The sequence below is a fragment of the Seriola lalandi genome, unplaced genomic scaffold, assembly GCF_002814215.2.
Source record: "Seriola lalandi dorsalis isolate HSWRI2012SDOR001 ecotype SW California unplaced genomic scaffold, Sedor1 jcf7180002054569, whole genome shotgun sequence".
Lineage (NCBI taxonomy): Eukaryota > Metazoa > Chordata > Actinopteri > Carangiformes > Carangidae > Seriola > Seriola lalandi.
The window spans coordinates 680,356-701,907 of NW_019525122.1; the positions used below are offsets into that span (position 1 = coordinate 680,356).

General features: G+C 42.5%; 2 protein-coding genes across 3 annotated transcripts in view; both read left to right on the forward strand.

The window, feature by feature from the left end:
- slc43a3b (solute carrier family 43 member 3b) overlaps positions 1–6,369 on the forward strand; it is a 12,344-nt gene extending 5,975 nt beyond the window's left edge. For both annotated transcript variants that reach the window (XM_023416694.2, XM_023416693.2), the window contains exons 4-13: positions 993–1,039; positions 1,181–1,257; positions 1,747–1,839; positions 1,947–2,086; positions 2,376–2,479; positions 2,585–2,728; positions 3,122–3,229; positions 3,828–4,014; positions 4,356–4,479; positions 4,579–6,369. In XM_023416694.2, coding sequence (XP_023272462.1) covers positions 993–1,039; positions 1,181–1,257; positions 1,747–1,839; positions 1,947–2,086; positions 2,376–2,479; positions 2,585–2,728; positions 3,122–3,229; positions 3,828–4,014; positions 4,356–4,479; positions 4,579–4,698 — 1,144 coding nt within the window. In that variant the 3' untranslated portion in view covers positions 4,699–6,369. The remainder of the gene's footprint in view (positions 1–992; positions 1,040–1,180; positions 1,258–1,746; positions 1,840–1,946; positions 2,087–2,375; positions 2,480–2,584; positions 2,729–3,121; positions 3,230–3,827; positions 4,015–4,355; positions 4,480–4,578) is intronic.
- A 4,544-nt stretch (positions 6,370–10,913) lies between these two features.
- Positions 10,914–17,087, forward strand: rtn4rl2b (reticulon 4 receptor-like 2b). The gene is made up of 4 exons (XM_023416709.2): positions 10,914–11,127; positions 12,501–12,727; positions 12,852–13,085; positions 14,328–17,087. The coding sequence occupies exons 1-4, from the start codon at positions 11,097–11,099 to the stop codon at positions 15,198–15,200; spliced, it is 1,365 nt and encodes a 454-aa protein (XP_023272477.1). The 5' UTR covers positions 10,914–11,096; the 3' UTR covers positions 15,201–17,087.
- The last annotated feature ends 4,465 nt before the right edge of the window (positions 17,088–21,552 follow it).

Consider the following 21,552-nt stretch of genomic DNA (forward strand, 5'->3'; position numbering starts at 1 on the left):
AGTCATGGAGAGAGGTGAGGAAGTGGTATTGTTTGTATTTGTGATAAATGTTGGTGTGTGTGGAAAAACATACTGTACATGCTGGTAGGGGAGTTACGCAAGAGGGGGAGAGACAGAGAGGCCAGAATAACTCTCCTGGGGGATGTTATGTAAAATAGTTGAGGTTTCCAGAAAGCACCCAAATGGAGATGGAGCACACAATTCAGAGCCTGACACTCAGCAATGCAGCATGAACACACAATGTTTAATGCCAAAAGGGAGCAGTGATGAAAACGAAGCAGTAAAGGGCAATGAAATGCCAAACCCTTAAAAACTGAAACTGGAAAAAGCAAGAGAACTGTTAAGAAACAGAAAGGTCAGAGCCATAAATCACCAAAGGATGGGGCAGAGTCAGAAAGAAATGTGTTTTGTTTTTTTTTTTGTGCAGATGTTCAGACCCTGTATCTAAGAAGTCTTCCCATTCCCTGAGACACCACACACACACACACACACACACACACACACACACACACACACACACATACCTGCCCCAGTTTATTGACCCAGATATATCTAAATCCGCAATAACAAACTGGTGCTAAAGATGACCATATGTTTCCACTAAAAGAGGGTGGAGGAAAAATAAAAAGCCAAGGAATGCAAATGGTTGTGCATGGGGCAGAGATGAGGATGGATCTTGGAGGAGCCAAGAGAAGGAAATTAAAGTCGGCCAAAAGTTCTCCAAACAGCAGCACACAGAGACTTGCGTGTGAACAATTGTTTACTGTGATAATATTGTATCAAGTGCCCCATTTTTGTGTGTTGATTTCTAATTATCTTCTTTTTTTTTTATTATTCTTCATTTAGTTAGATTTAACAAAATGAAGAATTTGAGATGCAAACAAATGATGTGAAAGCCATCACCATCATGATATGTTTTATAGTTGGCACTGTGAAGCTCCCAATATGCCAATAAAACAACATGATAACTCTCACATTTTTTTCCCCACCAGATTTCTTTACACCATGGGTACCTTGATGATGGCTTTCTCGAGTTCAGGTGAAAAATATTTCTTTGTCTGGTTGTTTCATGCTCTTTCAGGCCCTTATTGTCTAAAGAAATACTAGAATATAAGGTCTGAGGTGTTACAGCTAACAGGTGTGGATCCTCATTTCTCCCATTTTTGTCTTTTTCCATCAGTTCTGTCCAACCTGCTCTTTCCAGCTCTCTCCCTCCTGGCAGTTGGTGGCATCTTGTTTCTGGTGACCAACATGCAGGTACTAATGCGATCATTTGCAAAGACACAAATTTACACTCTAATGTGTGTAATGTGTAATCGAATGTGTCAGAATTATGTGGTCATAAATAGGAAAATTAAATTTGAAAGTTGGTGTCTACAACGATGCAATTTGAATAGTTGAATATTAGATATTTTCTCCCTGTAACAAAGAAAATCTGTAGGCTTCTGCCACATCATTTAAAGTTTGGTGACATATGTTTTTGGAGCCATTTCTTCATGTCTTCATGTGTTCTCTGATAGTGGAGCATCACCTAAAGCTGCAGTAAAAAAAAAGACACATGATCAAGAACCACTTGATCATGTTTGTTTGACTTCATGACTAAACTGAACACAGATATAAAAACAAGAACCTCTGCCCCCTGTGTTGGCCACAGCAAGTGATCTGGTGGGGAGAAAACACACAAAGCCCTCTGCGGCAAACTTTGACGTTCATCCGTCTTAATCAATTTCAATTTCTTTCCTATAGGTAGGAAACCTGTTCGGCTCACGGCGCTCCACTATTATCACTCTTTATAATGGGGCTTTTGACTCTTCCTCAGTACTCTTTCTCATCATCAAGGTGAGGGGCACTCACACATCGCTCTCATGAATATAATCTACAGGATGTATTCATTCTGTTTCAAATACTAAATGAAGATCTCCACCCTGTCTTGTTTTCTCCTGCAGTTGTTACATGAGTCTGGTATCTCTCTTCGGGACTCCTTCCTCTTTCTGTCCGCCTGCAGCGCCATTCACCTGCTCAGGACTTTCTTCTTAATGCCCAGAAAATTCATTCCCTACCCGCTGCCTGATCACTACACATACGGGTACGAATCCCCAACACACCACAGACATCACACCCTCATGTACACGCTTCATCAATGATAAATAAAGTCACTTACTAATATTGAAAGGCAAAAACAACATTTCTTTTTTAATTTTATCAGGCCAGTTTATTTTCAACTTATTATCCCACCCCTCCTTTGAAATATCCTCCATATGCTGTTATGTAATTACTGGGAGTTAGATCTTCAGACCTCACTTATTTGGTACAAACATTATAAAAGATCCCTCAGGCTGTGGCTGACTCCACTATGACCTTTGACCCCTTGTCAGGATAACCTGTGGTAAATCAAAGACTCCGAGCGCCATAGTTGCAGCGAATGGTGATGCACAAGAGACGGCAGAGGACAGGCCAACTGACACGGATGGAAAACAAGGTTTGTGTGTGCAACTGCAGGTTTGTGCAGTTTACTGTGGCATTGATTAAAGAATAACCCTTTTTTCCCCTTTTAATCTCTGTAAAATCCCCTCCTCCCTCTCAGAGAAGAGTTTCCGTGAGTGTGTTCTGTCCAGGTTCTTTATGTGGCACCTGCTCTGGTTGTCGGTGATGCAGCTCAGACATTACCTGTTTATTGGCACACTGAACCCCATGCTGCACAGGCTGACTGCAGGAGAGCCCTCTCTGGGTAAACACATACAAACACTACATCACCTCTCTGTCATAGCTATACATACAGGTATATACAAACCTTCCTTATTAGGTCAACTTCTATCATCCTCTCCCTCAGCAAAGCAAGTCCCATAAGTACTTACCAGTTAGTCTGTGCCTCAACACATAACTTTTAGTGTCATCAGAAAGGGAAAATAATTGTCTATATAATTAATAATTGATAATAATTCCTTCTACCTAAAGCTTCTTTGAGACTGGTGTAGTTTTTGTACTATATAAATAAACCTGCCTTACTTTGCCTCTCTGTAGTTAGGTCTATATGTATCACATATCTATTCTTGCAGGCTTTATCATTGGTACCAGAGTCATTCTCTTTAACCATCTCACCTTTGCCGGTGTGTTCCTGCAGTGAGCCGGTACATCAATGCCTTTGCTTTCACCCAGCTGTGTGGGGTGCTGTGCGCCCCCTGGAATGGCCTCATCATGGACAGACTCAAGGGCAAACCCCGTGCAGAAGGTACTAATGGCTACTGACGAACCCAAACACATGCCACGCCCAGGCCAGCCTGTGTGTGTGCTGTGGATGTGCCAGTGGGCCCCTGAATATCAAAGAGAAAAGAAAAAGTGGCCAAAATCCATCAATTCTTGCCTGACGTTGTATGAAGTTGAAGTGGTGAACAACCTCTGGCTCGCATTTATCCTAATTTTTTCTCATCAGTCATTTTTTTTTTTTTTAAATCTATGGATACCACTCCAAATTAACCGTTCAACCATTTAACTCATGCAAATGAGCTGCAGAGTATGTCGGCCAAAATACATTTATTATCAACTTGTTAATATTAACAGCATCAGACCTCATGACCGATTATTGTAGTGTAGAAACATGTGACCATTTCTAGTCACATAGTTTTCAGTTAGAGAAGGACATGCACCTGCCACTGATATTTAACGCTGTAACTACTTAAATCTGGTGGATGGACTGGAATAAAAGTCAGCAGGTCCTTCAGAAATCCTCCAGGGAGCGCTGATCTATCTATGTAGAGATAATTATTTTGAATAGCAGTTGTGTGTTTTCATTTGCATACTTGTGTGTGTGTGTGTGTGTGTATTCATAGGAGAGAGTGAAGGTGAGGTAGACCTGCGGGCCTCGGTGCTTTCTCTCTTCCTGACAGCTGTGCAGTGTTTGTTGTTCTCAATTTGTGCCGCCACCCCGTACCTGCAGCTTCAGTACTTCACCTTCATCCTGCAGGTGGTCAACCGCTCCTTCCTCTACGGCGGCAACGCAGCCTTCATTAGTTTGGCGTGAGTATCAATACACACAGTTACACTCACTCATACAGTATGTTCCTGAGAAGGGCACACAAGGATGACTTCACAAAATAAGCACTCAACCCAAACATCTTAGAGATAAAGAGTTAAAATACATAAAGGTCTACATCAGTGTCCAAAACCAGAAAGACACAGCACAAGTCAAAATTACAAGTGCATTATATGATGACATTATAAAGTGTTTATTATATGTTTACATACCATTCATAAATCAGAAATTAGGGGGTTAAAGTAAATGTCTTAAAAACATGTTTTTAATGCTTAAATATTCACCACTTCTCTCTCTTTGCCATGATGTCACTTTGTGTGTGCAGTTTCCCGTCATGTCACTTTGGGAAGCTGTATGGTCTGATCATGGCTCTGTCTGCAGTGTTTTCACTGCTGCAGTATCCCTTCTTTGCTCTGGTGAAAGGACCTCTGGACGGGGACCCTCTATATGTGAGTAGATGACATACAACTGATGCAACTGTAAATTCCACCGAATTACTCTAGTCCTTCACCTTCATTAATCACTATCCCCTCCTCATTTGTCTGCAGGTGAACGTTGGTCTGACGCTGCTCAGCCTGTTCGCCTTCATCCATCCCCTGTCTGTCTACCTGCACTGTCGAAGTGTTGCCTCCCAGCGGGCCAAAAGCGGAGCTGTCGCTGCTTCCTAGTAGCGTCTGTAAAATGAGACCAATGACTCGCACTTAAAACTCCCCTCATATCACCAGTTACACTGTTACCTCTTCTTTGTGTGTTTATGTCTGTGTTGCTGCATGTATTCCATCTGGAACATGAAACGTAAAGGTAATGTCAAACTCTTGTGAATGCATTACAGATTTTAGTAAAGCATGATTCTGGGTGCAGCATTCACCGTACTCTGCAGGCAAGTTCACAGCCAAATTGAACTTATCCATAATAATTAAGAGCCTCTGGTGTGCAGCTTGCTCCGTCTGACCCTCTGTATCACCTCCAGTTCTTGTGATCATTTTATATTCATTGTGTGGTCGGATGCATAATTCAGGGTTTTTCAACTGAGCTTTTCCATAAAGCATCTCAGGACTTTTTAGCAAGTTTATAATTAGGGTAACGATTTCAGTTCGAATGATCAGTTCTACATTTATTTTTCAAAGAAAAATTTCTAAAATTAAGATGATGTGATTTTTGTTGGGGCTTGTACCAAGCGAGCATGTTCTCTTACGTTTGGAGAATATGATTTGTAGGCCAGGGCATCTCTGTATCCCCACAATGCTTATTGTACTAACAATTCACAACAATGTTGTGACACATTTTACCTCTATCAAAAAAATTGCAGGTCCTGCGATTTGGATATCGCATTTAGCCATATTGCGATTTTAATTATATTTTGATTAATTGCATAGCCCTACTCATTATGTCCTCTTGCCATTTTTTATATTCTGTCTAATGCTAGCCGCCCATCACACCCTGGTTATGGTGGCAGAGTGCCAAAAGACAAACCACTTTATTGTAGAAAGCTGAAAATCTTACAGATAATGTTTATATCGTGCAGACTTCTTCGGGTTATCTCTATCTATATATTTTTTTTTAATCTTTAAAACAGAGTAAAAGGGCCAACAATGCTTTGTGTAGTGAATGTATAAGGGACATTTGGGAGCCAAACTCACAAACATCAGTCTTTGATGTGCACAGTGTACATAGAAGATAGCTCAGGCTCACCTTTGGACATGAAAACTGTGAAGCCCCACAGCTTTAATGCATGAGTTCATTCAGGTTCATCAGTGCAGTTCAGTATCAGTGCTCTGTGAGGGGGAGTGGAGAGGCAGCACAGCTCTGCCCCCTGTTGGACTCTCAGTGGAGCTGTTAGGTACTAACATCAATATTGTACAAAATGTAAACCAACATTAAGGTGATGAAGTTTTGTTTGTTTCCAATAGCCTCAGGTGTTTGGTGTGTGTGTAGGTCGGTAGCAGAATTTGTCATGAAGGATCCTGTATTCTGTTTTTCAGTGAAAATGTGCCATAGCTAATGTTGACATGTAAAGGATTACAAAGGGATGTCTGTTGTGCAATTTTTGTTTTATTTTTACCAATATGTTTATGTTTTAAGTTGTCTGTGTATTTTTCTTTAGTGTCAAATGGAGGTTGAACATGCTGCATATGAACTTTAGCAGTGTAGTAAAGGGCAGCCTTACTTTTTGAGCTTTACTTTTGCCCAAATAAAAGTCTCAGTTTTCAACTGTTATGAGAGCTAGTAGGGGCAGTAGAACATAAACGTGTAATCTATTAAACAGAGAAGACTATGAAGGACACAACTCTTGTGACTGGTTGTAAAAATAAACATTAAAGTGATATTTAACAGCTAAATCCAGATTTTCTTCATTTTTTTCCCCAGTGTTTGGTTTACTGGGTCCATGTTTTTCAGTTGATTCAGTTCTTTTAACTGGTGTATTTAATGCAATATAAGCTGCACAAGACAAATTTATCACATGAAGCCAGCATAATAAACTGTGGGTGTGGAGTTGAAAAGACATGAGCATTCACAGGCAGGGAGGATATAATGAAAGATGCAACTGAGTTGCATTTTGGGAAGTGTAGGATCTAAAAGTCAGCATATCTCAGCCTCTGCTGCAATTATTTTGACCATGATGTCTCTCTATGACTGTGGAGCAATCATTCAGGGAAAAAGACATACCCCATACAGCTGATCAGAGGCTTTGACATGGAGCTGGACTGTCTCCTTGTGGAGTAAAGATCTGATTTAATGAATGAAGCCCAAATCTGCAGGATTCACAACAGCCCTGGAGGACAGTCTGTCATCTCCAGTCATATTGAGACTGTTGGCAGTCTGGGTAAGAGTTGTTGTTACTTATAGTGCTGGACAAGTTTCACACAGGGCAGAATTATCTGGGGGGAAAAAAATCACTGGCAGGGTTTAAACCTAGAATAACAGGGACACTCCCCCACAACAGCCTCTCTCGAGTTCTCTGTACACCTTCTGTGCCATGACACCATGAGCCCAGAAAAGCTTGATTCAGCCCCACAAAGTCTGTCACATCCAATGTGTGTGTGTGTGTGTGTGTGTGTGTGTATGTGTGTGTGTGTGTGTGTGTGTGTGTGTGTGTGTGTGTGCAGAGACCATGTACACGGTGACAGGCTCTTCCCCTGTCATCTGCGTCATCGCTGATCACAACCACAGTATCTAGGCAATTTAAAAATACAGGCTTGCATAAACAAATGTATGACAGAAATAGGAGGGAAAGCGGGAGGAGTGGAAGGTAAAAATAAGCCAGACTGTTAATGAGGTGATTTGTTATGCGTTATGTTTTGTGTGATATTTTTTTTTTTGGTAAATGGACTGAATCTGTCGCAGAGACTGAGGATGTCTTTATGACACACAGACTTGACAAGCCTACTCAAAATGTGCCAACTAACTTGTGTCCGCTCCCTTTGATTGGAGCAGCAGGAGAAAAGATGTAATGGCCTCACATTGTCAGTTTTAATGTACCGTTCTCCATCTGCTGTGGGGAGCTAATGGGTAAACAAATTGTCCCTGAAACAATCAATGAATGGCTCCAAAGGTGACAACACGTACAGTGAGCTTATTGATGCTCCAGGTTTTGGGTTGGAAACCCAGTTTAAAGGAGCCATTTGTAAGTTGTAAGTGTAATGTTAGCATTAACAGTTGTTTTACTAACCAGTCTAGAAGAAACGCTGTGAGTTCAACATCAAACCTCATTCCTTTGCTCACCAAGAACTGACTCTAGCGATTGACACCGGTGCCAATGTTAATTCTCGTCCCTCTAAATCATGATTGCTATGTGACTTGTAATAAAGCATTTTTACAGTGTGGTGTAGACTGTTTTCAAGACAAGCACACAGGACATGTGTAAATAATAACATGAACAGGATAGCTCTGTTACATTTAACCAGTTCCAGGATCCTTGTTATATGCTCACTCACTGTGTTACTATTTACTGTGAAAAGGCTTATTAGATATTTCAACTTTGTTTCAGCAGTTTCTGTTTGGTCCTTTCCTCCCTCAAGCTCTTGTGGCTGAATGGGAGTAAATTCCTCAAGCCTGGTTCCAACATTTTGTGGAAAACCTTCACAGAGAAACGGAGGCTTCTTTTTCTTCCCCTTATCTGAATTGGGGCTCAACAGATAGACGCTGTTTACAGTATGTTGTTCAGATTGTAAAGTCCTCTGAGGCAAATCTGTGATTCCTGCCTATGTAAAAAAAATGACTTGACTTGACGTGAATAAAATGTTCAATACTCACATATACTGCAGATGTAATGTTTGGTCGTCCACTCACATATAACATACAAACATCTTTCTAACTGTTACTCCCTGTTTTAGTGACTACAGCACACATATTACACATCTTCATTTAGGTTTCACTAATTTTACTTCCTCAAGTTTTTAAAACTGGCATTAAGAGGGTTTCATGTGTGTGCTTTTAATTCTTATCTAACCCAGGATGAAAAAGGAGAAGCTGTCACCCACATCACGTTTTACTATGACTTTGAGGCCTTTAAGAACCTGAACAGGCGTTAATTCAAACTGGCTGCAAATATGAACTTGACACACTGAAGCTTCTTTTCTGACACTGACACTGAAACTAAATATCAAATGATTCATTATCTTGTTAACAAAGTCTTGTCAGACCTTTACTGTTCCACCCACATGTTGCCTGATTCACGCATTTCATATCAACCTCACACTGCATTCAATTGCTTGGATGAAGGTGGAAAACTTTGGCATTTATTCATTAGCCTACATTTATATTACATGAGAACCTTAGACTACCATGTAGCCACATTTCAGGTTAAATAAAAGTGCATTTGTAGCCTATAGCCCTGAATCACATGGAAACATCTCAGTGGTATGATTCCCGACCCAGCCTAAGCTCTCAGCTCTGAAGAAAAAAACAAAACAAAACTTAAACACACGGTTTCAGACGGAGAAGCGTTGAGAAAGATAATTGGACTACTGTTTCAAAAACACACCCAACTCTCAGTTTCTCTGTCCACACAAAAGGTCTTCAGCACTATGTATGAGTGTGTTTGTGTTTGTGTGTGTGAGTGGGGGTTTTGGACAGAGTCACCAACACTTTTTTTGTGGATCAGGACAGATCCTTTGGACATGCTGTGTTTACACCAGTTCAAATGCCAATGTACCCATGATTCACTTTGACACAGCAGGCTAGTGAGACACTTACACTTACATGTGTAAGTGTGTGTATGTTGTTACATACATTATGCATTTTTCTGCTTATGGATGTGGATGGGTGAATATTTAAGAACTTTTACATACGTGTGCAAGTCCCAAATCAGAAACAATGCAAACACACACACAGCTGTGCCCAAAGACAAACCTTCACAGTGTGAATGTGTTAGTCTGGATACTAAGTAGGTTTCGTAGAAGGGGCACCAAACAATCTCCAACATTCACACACACTCCCACAGCCTCCCTGAAGATGGAGTCTTGTTGGTGAGCTGGCTGCCTCCCTCAGTTACCCTGGGACCAAAACAGTGTGAATACACTATGTGCATGCACACACACACACACACTCTGTCCCGCAGCTACTAATGCCTGCTTGGTGAGCTGTCTGCCTCCCCCAATTACTTCACCGCGGCCAAGAAACAGTGTGACTCCAGACGCGCAACTTATGCCCTGTGCTGCGCGCACAGCTTGGAGTTGCAGATGACCTTCCATGGAGCAGGTTTTGGTGAGTGTGTTCACTTGGGAACAGATGATGTGCATCATTGTTGACCTGGCCTTGACACGTGTCACTCAGTAGTGAGTAAAGCCAGCCCACCCCTGCACCAACACCCCTGCCCATACACAAGACCTCCATGTCCCGTCCCATCCCACGTCCCACCCGCATGCTGCACCACACCTTCTCCAGCAAACCGTTTGTACTGAAGCCAATGGATAATTAGACTGAAACTGTGATTTATTCGCTCAGATAGGCACATGGTGTCCTTCATCTTCAGTGTCCGCGTTAGTGGCGCGCCATGGAGTGAGTTGGCAGCATCTTCATCCAGGGTCCATGCAAGGAAAGGCCATCTTTCTGTCAAAGGATTTTCAGTCATATATCCCTGAATCTAATGAATATGAAAGTTAAAATGGCATTTGTTGGTGACACATGTAACTAGATGCACAGAATGTTTTGTCCCTCTGAAATTTGCCAAAGGTATGTCATCTCTCCTCCTTTACACAAATTTAACTAGTCCATATGCTGTGTTAGATCATCACCGCTGGGTTTCCCTGTCATGTTTGTGTGTTATTCTGTATTGTAGGCGGCTCTCGGCTACTTTCCAAACTGGCCTACACCAAATGAAACAGATGATTTTTTGGCTTGAATGCCAAATGAGTTTTCCCACCTCCTGTCCTCCTCCAACCCCCCCTTGTGAGCGCATGTGCCAGGGTGGAACCACACAAAACACAAACACTGTTCTTAATAAGCAATAGTCATGCAGTAAATATACTTTTTTTTTTTCTCAAGGAGCTGGTAAGAATGTTGTCACCACAAACCTCCATCCCACTTCCATCCTTCATCAGCAGCCGGCTCCCTCCCACACTGAGCTTTGTCTTAAATGGGAGTTCCTCCTATAAGTACATTAAAGGTATTTATCTTTTAAACACTGGAAACTTTTAGGACACTTTTCTCATGTTCAGAAACCAAATTTAAACAATTCTTAAGATGTAATAAACTGTGCTACTTTAACTGCCTCAAATAATAAATAAGAAGCTTATTAAGAAACAATTGTACATTTGACAGACAGTGGTGCGTGAAGACAGTGACAAAACCCCCCTGCCACTGCCTTTCTTGTCGCTTCCTGCGGTGACTCTCACCCCTCCTCCCGGGCTGACGTAGAGCGGGTCCTCCGCTGCCCACGGTTGTGGGCGAAGACCAGCCGCGGGTATAAACAGCCTGCCGGGACTCCAGCACGTCACTGCTTGAAGCCGCAGCAACTCGGATCACCAGAGCTGAACCTCAGCAGAGATAGCAGCAAGCAGGCACTTCCACGCCGCGCAGGCTAACTCGCTTTCGGCTTTGGTTCGAGATTGAGACTCGTTGCACCATGAGGAGCTCCAGCGCCCACAACTTCAAGAGTGAGTTTCTCTCTATCTTGCACCAGCTGCTTGAATGCACAGAGTGTTTTTGATTTTGCAAATGCATTTCTGTGATTTAGTTTGCTTACTGCAGCGTGTAGTCTATCTTCTATGCTTTTAAGCACAGTCATTTTTGGTTATAGTTTAAATTATATATCAACTTAAACGTCCAGTTAAATTTAAATAGTGTTTTTGTTTTTGTCAGAAATGTGGAGGAATGTCGCTTTGAGTCAGAAGTGCAAGGTTCATGGACGTTTTGGGGCTTGAAACATAAACTCTTACTGGAAAAACCAGTTTATCCCTTTATTTGGTCATTTATGTGATCACATTATCTATAAGGACAGATAATAATTTTTTATTATCTGTTTTGGCTTTCCTGTAAAGTTTACCAAAACCTCCTTATCTAATCTCTCCATGTCTCTTTTACGCATGGAGAGATGTAAGCTTAATTTATGCGCACATGATGCAAAGCTTTATTTCTCAACTCACGCCGACTTTGGGGTAAATAAGACTTAGGGCGAATATAGAAAGGTGTCCTGTTCCACCTAAAAGCCCCAACTCCAGCTCCCCCTCAGCGTCCAGCGCAGCTAATGGTTCAACTTGTAAAGAGGTCAAGAGGTGAGCCCCTGGAAAATCTTGTGCGCAGCAGATGAATGGGAACTTCATCATTATTTCATGCATGTACTTTTCTCGCGGTGACCACCTTTGTGCGTCGTTATCCGAGCTGTGCCAAGAAGCTGTTGCATTATTGAGGAGAACCCGAAACTGATCTGTGTCTGGTTACCTATTTTACGCCTGTCCTCTCTCGTGTGCCTCTCAATGGAAACATCCTTTCAGTGTAGATAGCCTGAGAACTAGGAAACCAGGTTAATTTAAGGCAATGAGGCACGTGTGATTCACGTTTTGTCTCTTAAAGCTTGTTTTGTAGATTTCTTTTGTGATTTTTCTATTCTTAATTGCTGAAATTTAGAGGTATGTAATCATGACACAACAGACATTGAGACCTATGTAAAGTGATCAGGTGGATATGAATGGATGAATGTTTTCTGTAATGTAAACTGGTGAATTATATATGAATCCCAAAGCTCTGGGGACCATCAACAAGTCACGGGTGAGAGCACAGCAGTGCTAAAAAGAATCACTGACATCAGCAACAGGTTTGACAGACAGACAGTAATGAAATGCTGATGCCAAAAGCTGAAATCAACCGCTCTTTCTTTGTCTGTCACTCTTTCACACACACAATGTGCACGTTTATCAAACCAGGACTAACTACTGCAACAATGGCCCTTTGCTGCTAACCTGACCTTCACTTGTGTTCCTTTATTTCTCATTAGAAATAACCACCTCTATCTTTCCCTCCCTCCCTCCAGGTGGACTGTCACTGTGGCTGATTCTGTGGCTGGTGGTGGTGAAGCCGGGCGGGGTGGGCGCATGCCCCAGGCTGTGTGTGTGTTACCCCACGCCCATGACGGTCAGCTGCCAGTCCCAGAACCTCACCATAGTGCCGGCCGGCGTGCCCTACGACTCGCAACGTGTTTTCCTGCAGAACAACCGCATCACAGAGCTTCGGGCAGACTCTTTTGGCTTTGAGACTCAGGTAAAAATGACAATGTGTGAATGTGTGTGCCTCTGCTGAATTCCCCTCCAGAATTTGAAGATACTGTGAACACTCTTTTATTTGTCCTCTCACAACCTGATTTCTTTCTCTTCATTCTGTACAGGTTCTGTGGCTGTATGGCAACAATATCACATGGATCGAGGCAGGTGCCTTCAGTAACCTCCGAGTGCTGGAGGAGCTGGATCTCGGTGATAACCCTTCGCTGCGGCGCCTGGAAGGTGGAGCATTCAGGGGACTGGAGAAGCTGCAGAGCCTGCACATGCACCGCTGCAAGCTGGCCGCTCTCCCCCATGACCTCTTCCACAAGCTGTACAGCCTGCAGTTTCTCTACCTGCAGGTAAAGCCAGCATTTACACATATACCTAAAAACATAGAAACAGATAGTCATGCATAAGAATGCACACTTGATGCTTGCAGGAACACACACTTGTGTTGCAGCATTGATGTATAAACGCATTAGTCCCCGTACAGTTTCCAACATGCAGGCTGCACACCCACTCACACACCAACTCATTTGTACTGCACATGTTTAAATTGTAGGTTCAGTGAGTTGCGCACGGCATGCAGTCACCAAAATGCAAACTGAGGACATATTAAAGCGCCCAGAAGATCTAGAATGAAAGCAACATACTATATAGCTCTGCAGAAACAATTAGCAGTATTGAGCAGTGCCAAAACAAAACTGAAATTTCTGTCACCATCATATTTATTAAACAAGCACAACAGATTGCTCTCAGGTGACTGCAGGGAAGAAATTACACAGAAAGATTAGTGTTAGCAAAGTGAGCGGCTGCCAAATCCTCCATGTAGATACTCTGTAAATTAGTGTAAATTACATGAAAAATTAGTGAGCCCACACATTTCCTCTCAACAGCAGTTGTAGCTGCAAGCCAGATGAAACAAAATCCACCCAAACTCTAAGAACAAGAAATAAAAAGTACTCAACTGAACAAAACCAGCACAGTAAAACCAAATAACTTTTACTGTGTAATCTACTCTTTTTTCACACACTGTCATTGTCAATGCTTAGCTTTTCTGGCAGTCATTTCAGTACACTCTGAAAATTAAAATGCCAAGATTTTTCATTATCATTCAGTGCGTTTTTTTTTGCCAGAGTTGTTGTCAGCATTTTGGCGGCGGGCTGTGAGTTCTCAGCTGTTGGAGTGCCTTTGAATCTAATAAGATAACAAGTCCCTGCCAAAATGCCTTGTCAGGGAATGAAAAAACCCTCTCACATTCAGTTTGGTTCCAGGTCACTTCCGATCACTTTCAAATAGGACATTCCCCAAGTGTGTATATATTCCCCATATGTGGTACTTTCAGAGGAAGTAAGGGACTTTGTCTATCCTGTCGCAGCTGATTTCTAAAAGGGAAAGTACATTTGACATACAGTATATGACCAAGAGCTTCTAATCAGTTCTAAATTTATGGCTTAATTAAGATTGAGCATTTATTGTATGACTCAAAAGAGATATTTTTCTTAAAAGCAGTTTTTGGCAAGAACTAAACCCAACAGCTGTAGCTTTCCCACTTGCTGTTACAAAGCACTAAATTTTCTTGTATTTTGACTTTGCTCTAGGAGAATCAGCTCCACTTTCTGCAGGATGACCTGTTCTCAGACCTGGTAAACCTCACTCATCTCTTCCTGCATGGAAACCGCATCCGCGCCCTCTCTGAGAATGTGTTCAGAGGCCTGGTCAACCTGGACCGCCTCCTCATCCATGACAACCGCATCAAGCAGGTCAACCGCCGCGCTTTCCGCGACCTGGGCCGTCTGACCATCCTTTACCTGTTTAACAACTCCCTGGCCGAGCTGCCAGGCCAGACCATGAAAGACGTCCAGGGCATCCAGTTCCTCCGCCTGAATGGTAACCCCTGGTCCTGCGGCTGTGAGGCTCGTCCCCTCTGGGAGTGGTTCCGCAAGGCCCGCATTTCCTCCTCCGAGCTCATGTGCACTTCCCCATCCCAACGTCGTGGCCAGGACCTCAGATTCCTCAGGGAGCTGGACTTCGCCCTCTGCCCTCTGCCTGACCCCGGCTCTCTGGCTGGATCCACCACAACCACCTTCAGCACCAAGACCCGTTGGTGGTTCTCCAAGCACAAGCCTGCATCTTCATCCAAGGCCTTGTACCAGAAGAACACAGAGACAGTGAAGGCCTTCCCCTTCTCTGCCGTCAAGCCCCAGTACCTCCCCAAAACCCCAGTCGAATCCTTCTCCTCCAAGTATGAACTGTCGGAGGATGAGGTGGCACTCCCCAAGCTGGAACCAGAAGAATACTGGGCCAATTACGGTAACGAAGACTCCTCCATCCGCTGCTTCGAGCTGGAATGTCCGCCAGGCTACGATAACCCAGCCTTCCCCTCATCCTCCTTCTCACCCATCACTCCATCCCTCCTCCACCTCCTCTCCTTCTCCATAGTCACATTCTCCCTTCATTTCCTTTTCGGCTGAACTCTTCCCTCCTCCGCACCCTTTTCCTCCTCTGATTTCTGCCCCTGCTCTTTCCAACTCTAACAAAAACCTGGATCTCGATTCCTTTCAGTTACCTCCTCCAAGTGCAGGGGGTGTTTACGCTGACACAGGAGACAGGCAAGGCAGCAGGGAGCTGTTTCAAAGAGCCCAGATCAGTTGAGCTGATGTAGAGCAGGACAGGATTTCAATTTTGAAGTAGATGCTGCCTACCAGTACAGGCTTTTAAAAAGCAGGGATTAAATCATGAAAGCTGGCTCTGATGCACACAGTACAAAGGCAGAAGCCTCCAACAGGATCATGGAATGATAGAGATACAACAGAGAGAGCTGGTGGGGTCTCCACATGTTTTTTTTACACCACAGCTGTAAACAACGCAGGCGTTGCAATTCATCAACAGCTATTTTCTATAACAACTATCGCTCACCATCCAGTCACTGCTAACACTATCCCTCACTAATTTACTTTCATCATGAATAAAAGTGGAGAGTGATAGATTATATGGCTCCACACGAGGTACAAGCAAAAGGTGGATCAACACAGATAATGAGAGACAAAATCAATACAGTGTGAGAAGAGTGAGCTTTAGATATTCATCTAAAAGCAGAAAAGGATGAGAGGATCAGGGAGATTCTGCAGCCAAGAGCAGCTCTCCTCTCCTTCACATTCAAAATCTTGTTCCTAGAGATGCCAGCAAACCACCACCACCACCACCCACACTTGTACATACCACACATCGTCCCTGTACATACACCGATCACACGTTGCTCTGTATTTTAGACTATCTGGATTTGTACTTTAATTTTAGTACTTTTTAGTAAACGGCAGCTTTTGGTGATAAAGGATCCTTAGATTGTAAATGGAAGGCAAATAAATCAAACTCCTTTTCGGCCCTAGTGTTTTCTAGCCTCTTCCTCTCTCACACAGACCAAAAAACTTGTTCTCAATTTCCCAGACTGATGTTAAAATAAAAAAAAAATGCAGTGAGGTTAAACATATCAGAGCTCATTTTCAGCATGAGCAGAGAAATAGATGTTCATAACCAAAAAAAAAGGGAAGGGGAGGGTTGTTCTCCTGGTTTAGACTGTTTTGTGTGTGTTTTTCGGTTTTTGTTGTGGTTTTGTGTGAGTGAAAGTGGACTGCTGTGGACGTAAGAGACCAAAGTCCTGAGGAGACCAGTTTGTTGAGGTGTCTTATGAGTGCCGGGGTATTTGTGTGTCCCATTTAACCCTTAAAAATGTGTCCTTGCTCTGCGTGCCTTGTGCCTGTGTGTGTGTGTGTGTGTGTGTGTGTGTGTGTGTGTGTGTGTGTGTGTGCGTGTGTGTGTGTGTGTGGACCCAAAACTGTTTCACAACCAAGTGTATATTTTCAATAATGCATGGGAATATGAGTCTGTGTATCAGTTTTTCTTCTTTTTTTTTTTCGTTTTTACAATTTTCTGAACCCATTTGATAAATCCAAGGGTCTCATGTGAATTGAGTGACATACAGTATATCTGTCCTTTATGCTGATACAGATCACAACAATCAAACTGTCATAAGTAAAACCATCCATCTCCCGTATTAAAGCTGTGTTAGAGAACCTCTCCTATTCCAGTTTGTGTTTTTGCAAAATTGGATGGGTGTTTACTCCTCAATCTGTTCAACGCAATGCCAATCCGGATTGTGGTCTGCATTATTCATTCAGGCCATATGTTTCTTGTTAACCCCAAGTATTTCAATCTGAACCAACCTGAATCATAACTGTGAGTTTCTGCATAGAACATGAAAGATACTGTGACGCTGTGAGATTCTGTATTTTTCAATAGAGGAACTTGTTAGGACAGTGCTTTGCTTTATTAAAAAAATAAAAAGAAACAATCAAACAAAAGTGAGTGGGAGTTTTTTCATGCGGTCTTTGTTTGCTAAGGATGCCACAAAGGAAAATACAAAATGGGCAACAGTTAGCTGCCACACAAGCACAGTCACAAAGTATATAGACAAGAATAGGTGGAAGAAACCTTTACAATGACAACATTGATTGGTTTGAGTATCAAAGCATAAAACTGACAACAGTCTAGTGTTGCAAAAATGTATTCAACAAGTCTTGAATCAATAGTTTATTAAAACTTTTACACAAGAATGTTTTACAGTTTTGCTCTAAAATCACAGTGAAATAAGGGACTCGAGGATGAATTTGGTCCCTTTCATCAGAAGTCTGATAAGTCTATTATTCCAACATCTGATAGCTTCAAGATTTATTATGTGGCAGTCCTGCCTTTATTTGTACAAATAAGGGCAGGACTGCCAGGAAGTTGTTAATAAAGAGCATCACGTCATAGTGTTCCTGTCAAACCCCTTAAAAAAGGGAGGTGTGTGTTTGTGTGTGCACGTGCATACGCAAGTGTGTGAAGTGTAAAGAAATCCATGTGACAGTGTGAGCGTGTGTGGAGAAGGTGACCAATCTCAAATGTGTTCACTTCCCTCCCTGCCCCCATTTCCTTTTCTCACCATGTGCAGAAGGCAGCTATATTGGGCTGTATTATACAGAAAGATGGGTGAACAAGCTGTTGAGGTGTGTGTGTGTGTGTGTGTGTGTGTGTAGGGGTTCTGGGATGCGGGTGTCTGTGATTCAGGGTTGGGGCAGAATGGGGAACACGCCAGGATGAAAATGTGACAATGTGTCCAGTGATCAGCACACCCCCTCAACAGACTAACTCTCACCATGATGATGATGATGATGATGATGCACACACTCATACATGTGTTTACAAGTGCAATGACACATACACATACACATCCATGCACAAGTACACACTGGAGCGGCCTGTATCGCCTCACATCTGATCACTTCTTCACAAATTATTCATTAATTTCACTCCTTACTTTTCCTTCTTCCTCTTTTCTCCCTTTTATTTTTCTCCTCTCTGCGACAAAAACTCCCCCCCACTCCTTTCAGTTCCAGAACTGTCTTTTCCATGCACATTTTGAACTCAAAGGACCTTCAGGTGCACTTGCACTGAGACAACATACTTACTGTTTTGTCAGTTTGATTTGTTTTGAGTAGTTTGGGCTGTATAAATTTCACTATTGCCCAAGGCAAATTTTTGTAATCCTGCTTTATTATTACGATAAATAAAATCATACAGTGGTATTGCTCGCATATTGATGTTTATCTAATTCATACAGAGACAGAGACCAATGAAAGAAAGACAAAAAGAAAGTGTTTGTACTTAGAACATTGCCAAATCAGATGTCTTAAACATCTGGAGCCTTTTTGAGGATTTGCGTGTTGCCAGAAAGCTAACATGTAGCTAACATTTTTCCCAAAAGACTGTGGTAAACACATCAGCAGGTTTAGTCTTTTCCTGGGCGTTATTTGTGATCAGAAACAAATAAAATATCACTACTGTTATCCTAAATTTTCAAAGAACAATTAAATAATTCAAGCTTTCAATGAGCAGTTATATGCCATCAGCGACCAAGTGTGTCGTGTGTTTTTGGTAAAATCGTTTCACTCCACCTTCCAGCATTTGTGTTTTGTCTGCACATGGCTCCAGATAACATAAAACGTGACACTAATATTTGACATTATGGCTTATAGAGTGGTTAAAATTCAAATTAAAACAGCTTTGGAAGAAGTGAGGTTATATTATGTAAAAAGAAATTCACTGTGGGTCACAATTTCACAGAACTGCAGAGATGGCAGTAACGGGTGGTGTTGACATCCCCCCTCAGCTTTTTGTGCCCAGGTTAACCACCTCAAGAAATGTACATCAAAAACTTCGTGACTAATGTGATAACCATTCCCACATTTCAGTTGCTTTTTCCTGGCAGCACTGTAGGCGTTTTGCCCTCTATGCCTGAAAGCAGCTGCCTGGGTGGTCATGGGACATGTTTACTGTTTTTCTGGTGCAAGAACACAACCAAGACATTAGCAGAGAGAATTTCTCTGAAGTCGTCAGACTTTGATGATGTGCGCTTATCACACACTGTGCCCACTCATTCCCCCCAACTCCTCATCCTATTTTTCTTGCCTCTCTTTTATGTGTTTGCCTGCCTTTCATATGCTGTCACTCAGTCTTTGTCTGAACCCCTATCAATCCAGCTCTTCTCTCTCTCTCCCTGTCACACAGTCCTTCCCACATGGTTATGCTTGTCTTGGCCAAGCCTGCGTGTTGGCTCCAACGTGTACGATTGCGTGTCATTAGCGTGTTCGTTGACGTTCACCTTCACACGTCTTATTTGCAGAGGACGAACTGAGACTCACACCCTGACGTCAGAGGGCTCAGGAAGGAAATGAAGAGGCTGTGGGAGACTTTCAGAAGGATGAAACAAACTCATTGACTGCTACTGCATGCTGAGTGTTTACCCTGAGAAAGAACATAACAGACTAATTATCTTTTCTTGACATTAAAGAACATAACAGGTTCATAACTAAAGTTTGATAATGCGGCACTGCAGTCCTATCCCATTCATAATTGATGAACATCATTTGTAGCACTGCTGCACTGACCTGCTCCATTGTCCAGCACATGGAAACATGAGCCTGTGAGGCAGTGAACATCTGCTCCTGATAACGCACCGATCAGAAGAGGAAGGAAAAATAGTGAGGCAAAACACAGAGATGAGGAGATTCTTGGACTATATGAATAAATAATTTTGAGTGGAAACACTGACAATTTTCACAGAAACAGCAGGACTTTGCCATGAGTTCACCCACTGAGCCCATTGCTTGTGTGTGTGTGTGTGTGTGTGTGTGTGTGCATGTGCATGTGTGTCACTGAATGAAGTGCTACCAAAAAGATGAGAAGGGCATTACTGGGAAACCTCCAGAAACCATACAAGACTTTACTGGAAACAACTCTTCTGCCACGATCTGATAAGGCAGGGGAGAGGGTGAGAGACTCAGATGCAGAGGAGGAACCAGTGTGAAAGAATTTATTCAAACAAAAACCAAAGTCCATACATGAGCCGACAACAACACAAATACCAAACCACATAACCAACAATGATCCCACAAAGACAAGACAGAGCAAGGGCTTTTTAAAGGAACAGAAATGATTAACGATGGAGAACAGGTGGGGAAGCAGACACAGGTGGGACACATCAGGGATGATTAACCAAAGGAAGCAAAACTAGAACTCAGACACTGGGGCGACACGACTATCAAAATAAAACAGGACGTGCACGGGGAAACAGAGTACAAGACAGGGAAGACTACACTAGACACTAGAAATACCCAAAACAGAAATACTCAAACCAGAAATACTCAAAACCCAGAACAGAAACACAAAACACAGAAAACTAAATCATCAAGAAAGTCCAAAAAAGTCCAAAAAACCAAAACCCTGGAGCCTCCAGGCTGAGACCATGACATCTTCATCATCATTGAGCCTCATGTATATATTGTGTTTGTGCAAATGCAAAAAGCAGCTCCTGCAGAAACAGTGACCACATGAGTAAAGTAAAGGTCTATATGGCAAATGAAGAACTGACTCTTCCAACTGTGAACTTTTAACTGGAATATGGATAATATAACTCATGAGCTGAACTAAGTAGTCATGCAGTTAACTCACACTTTGAAGGCAGTGGGGGATGTATTATTTACACTGAACCTGTGATTGTCTGTGTTTTTGTGCAAAATAAGAAGGTGCTTAACAGATCCACAGCAGAATTATCAAACAGACACTAGAATTCACCTTTATCAGCTAAAGAATCAGGTGATAAGACGCTGTAGCTGCAAACGTACAAAAAAGACCTGAATTTATGAATGAAAAATCTGCCTTCTGTTGTTGCTCCTCTCGGTACTGGTTTGTACGCACAGAAATGTCTGAATGAGTGTTGGTGAGCATTAATGTGTGCACTGATCATGGGACCACAGCCAGGAGCTCTGTGCATCCGGTCTTGAGTCAGTTGGAAGTAAAAGCGGAGAGTGGGGTGAAGGAAGGGCACATCTGTTTGACGGTCTGTCTGCTCCAATGAAGGTTTACGCACACGGCTAAAAATACACCGCAACAGAATGCAAATACAGATTGGGATATAAAGAGACAGTAGAGATTCAGTGGGGGAAACAGTGAATGAAAGATTTAATCATATGACAATGACAACATGAGTAAAAGTGACTGCATAGTCAAGATGAAGTGTGTGTCTTGAGTTTGCTGTTAACACGAGAACAAAAGAACAGTGATTAGATGGGCGCTCATGAGTCAGTCACACCGCCTCGCTCTGGGAGGTTGTATAGCCCATATTTGTTGGCACAGACGCAACTTGTGACGTCCTTTAGATAATTTGTTTAAGTGCCCAAAAATGTGACTGCCACATCCTCTGTGGACACGAGGATTTGCTAATGCTAT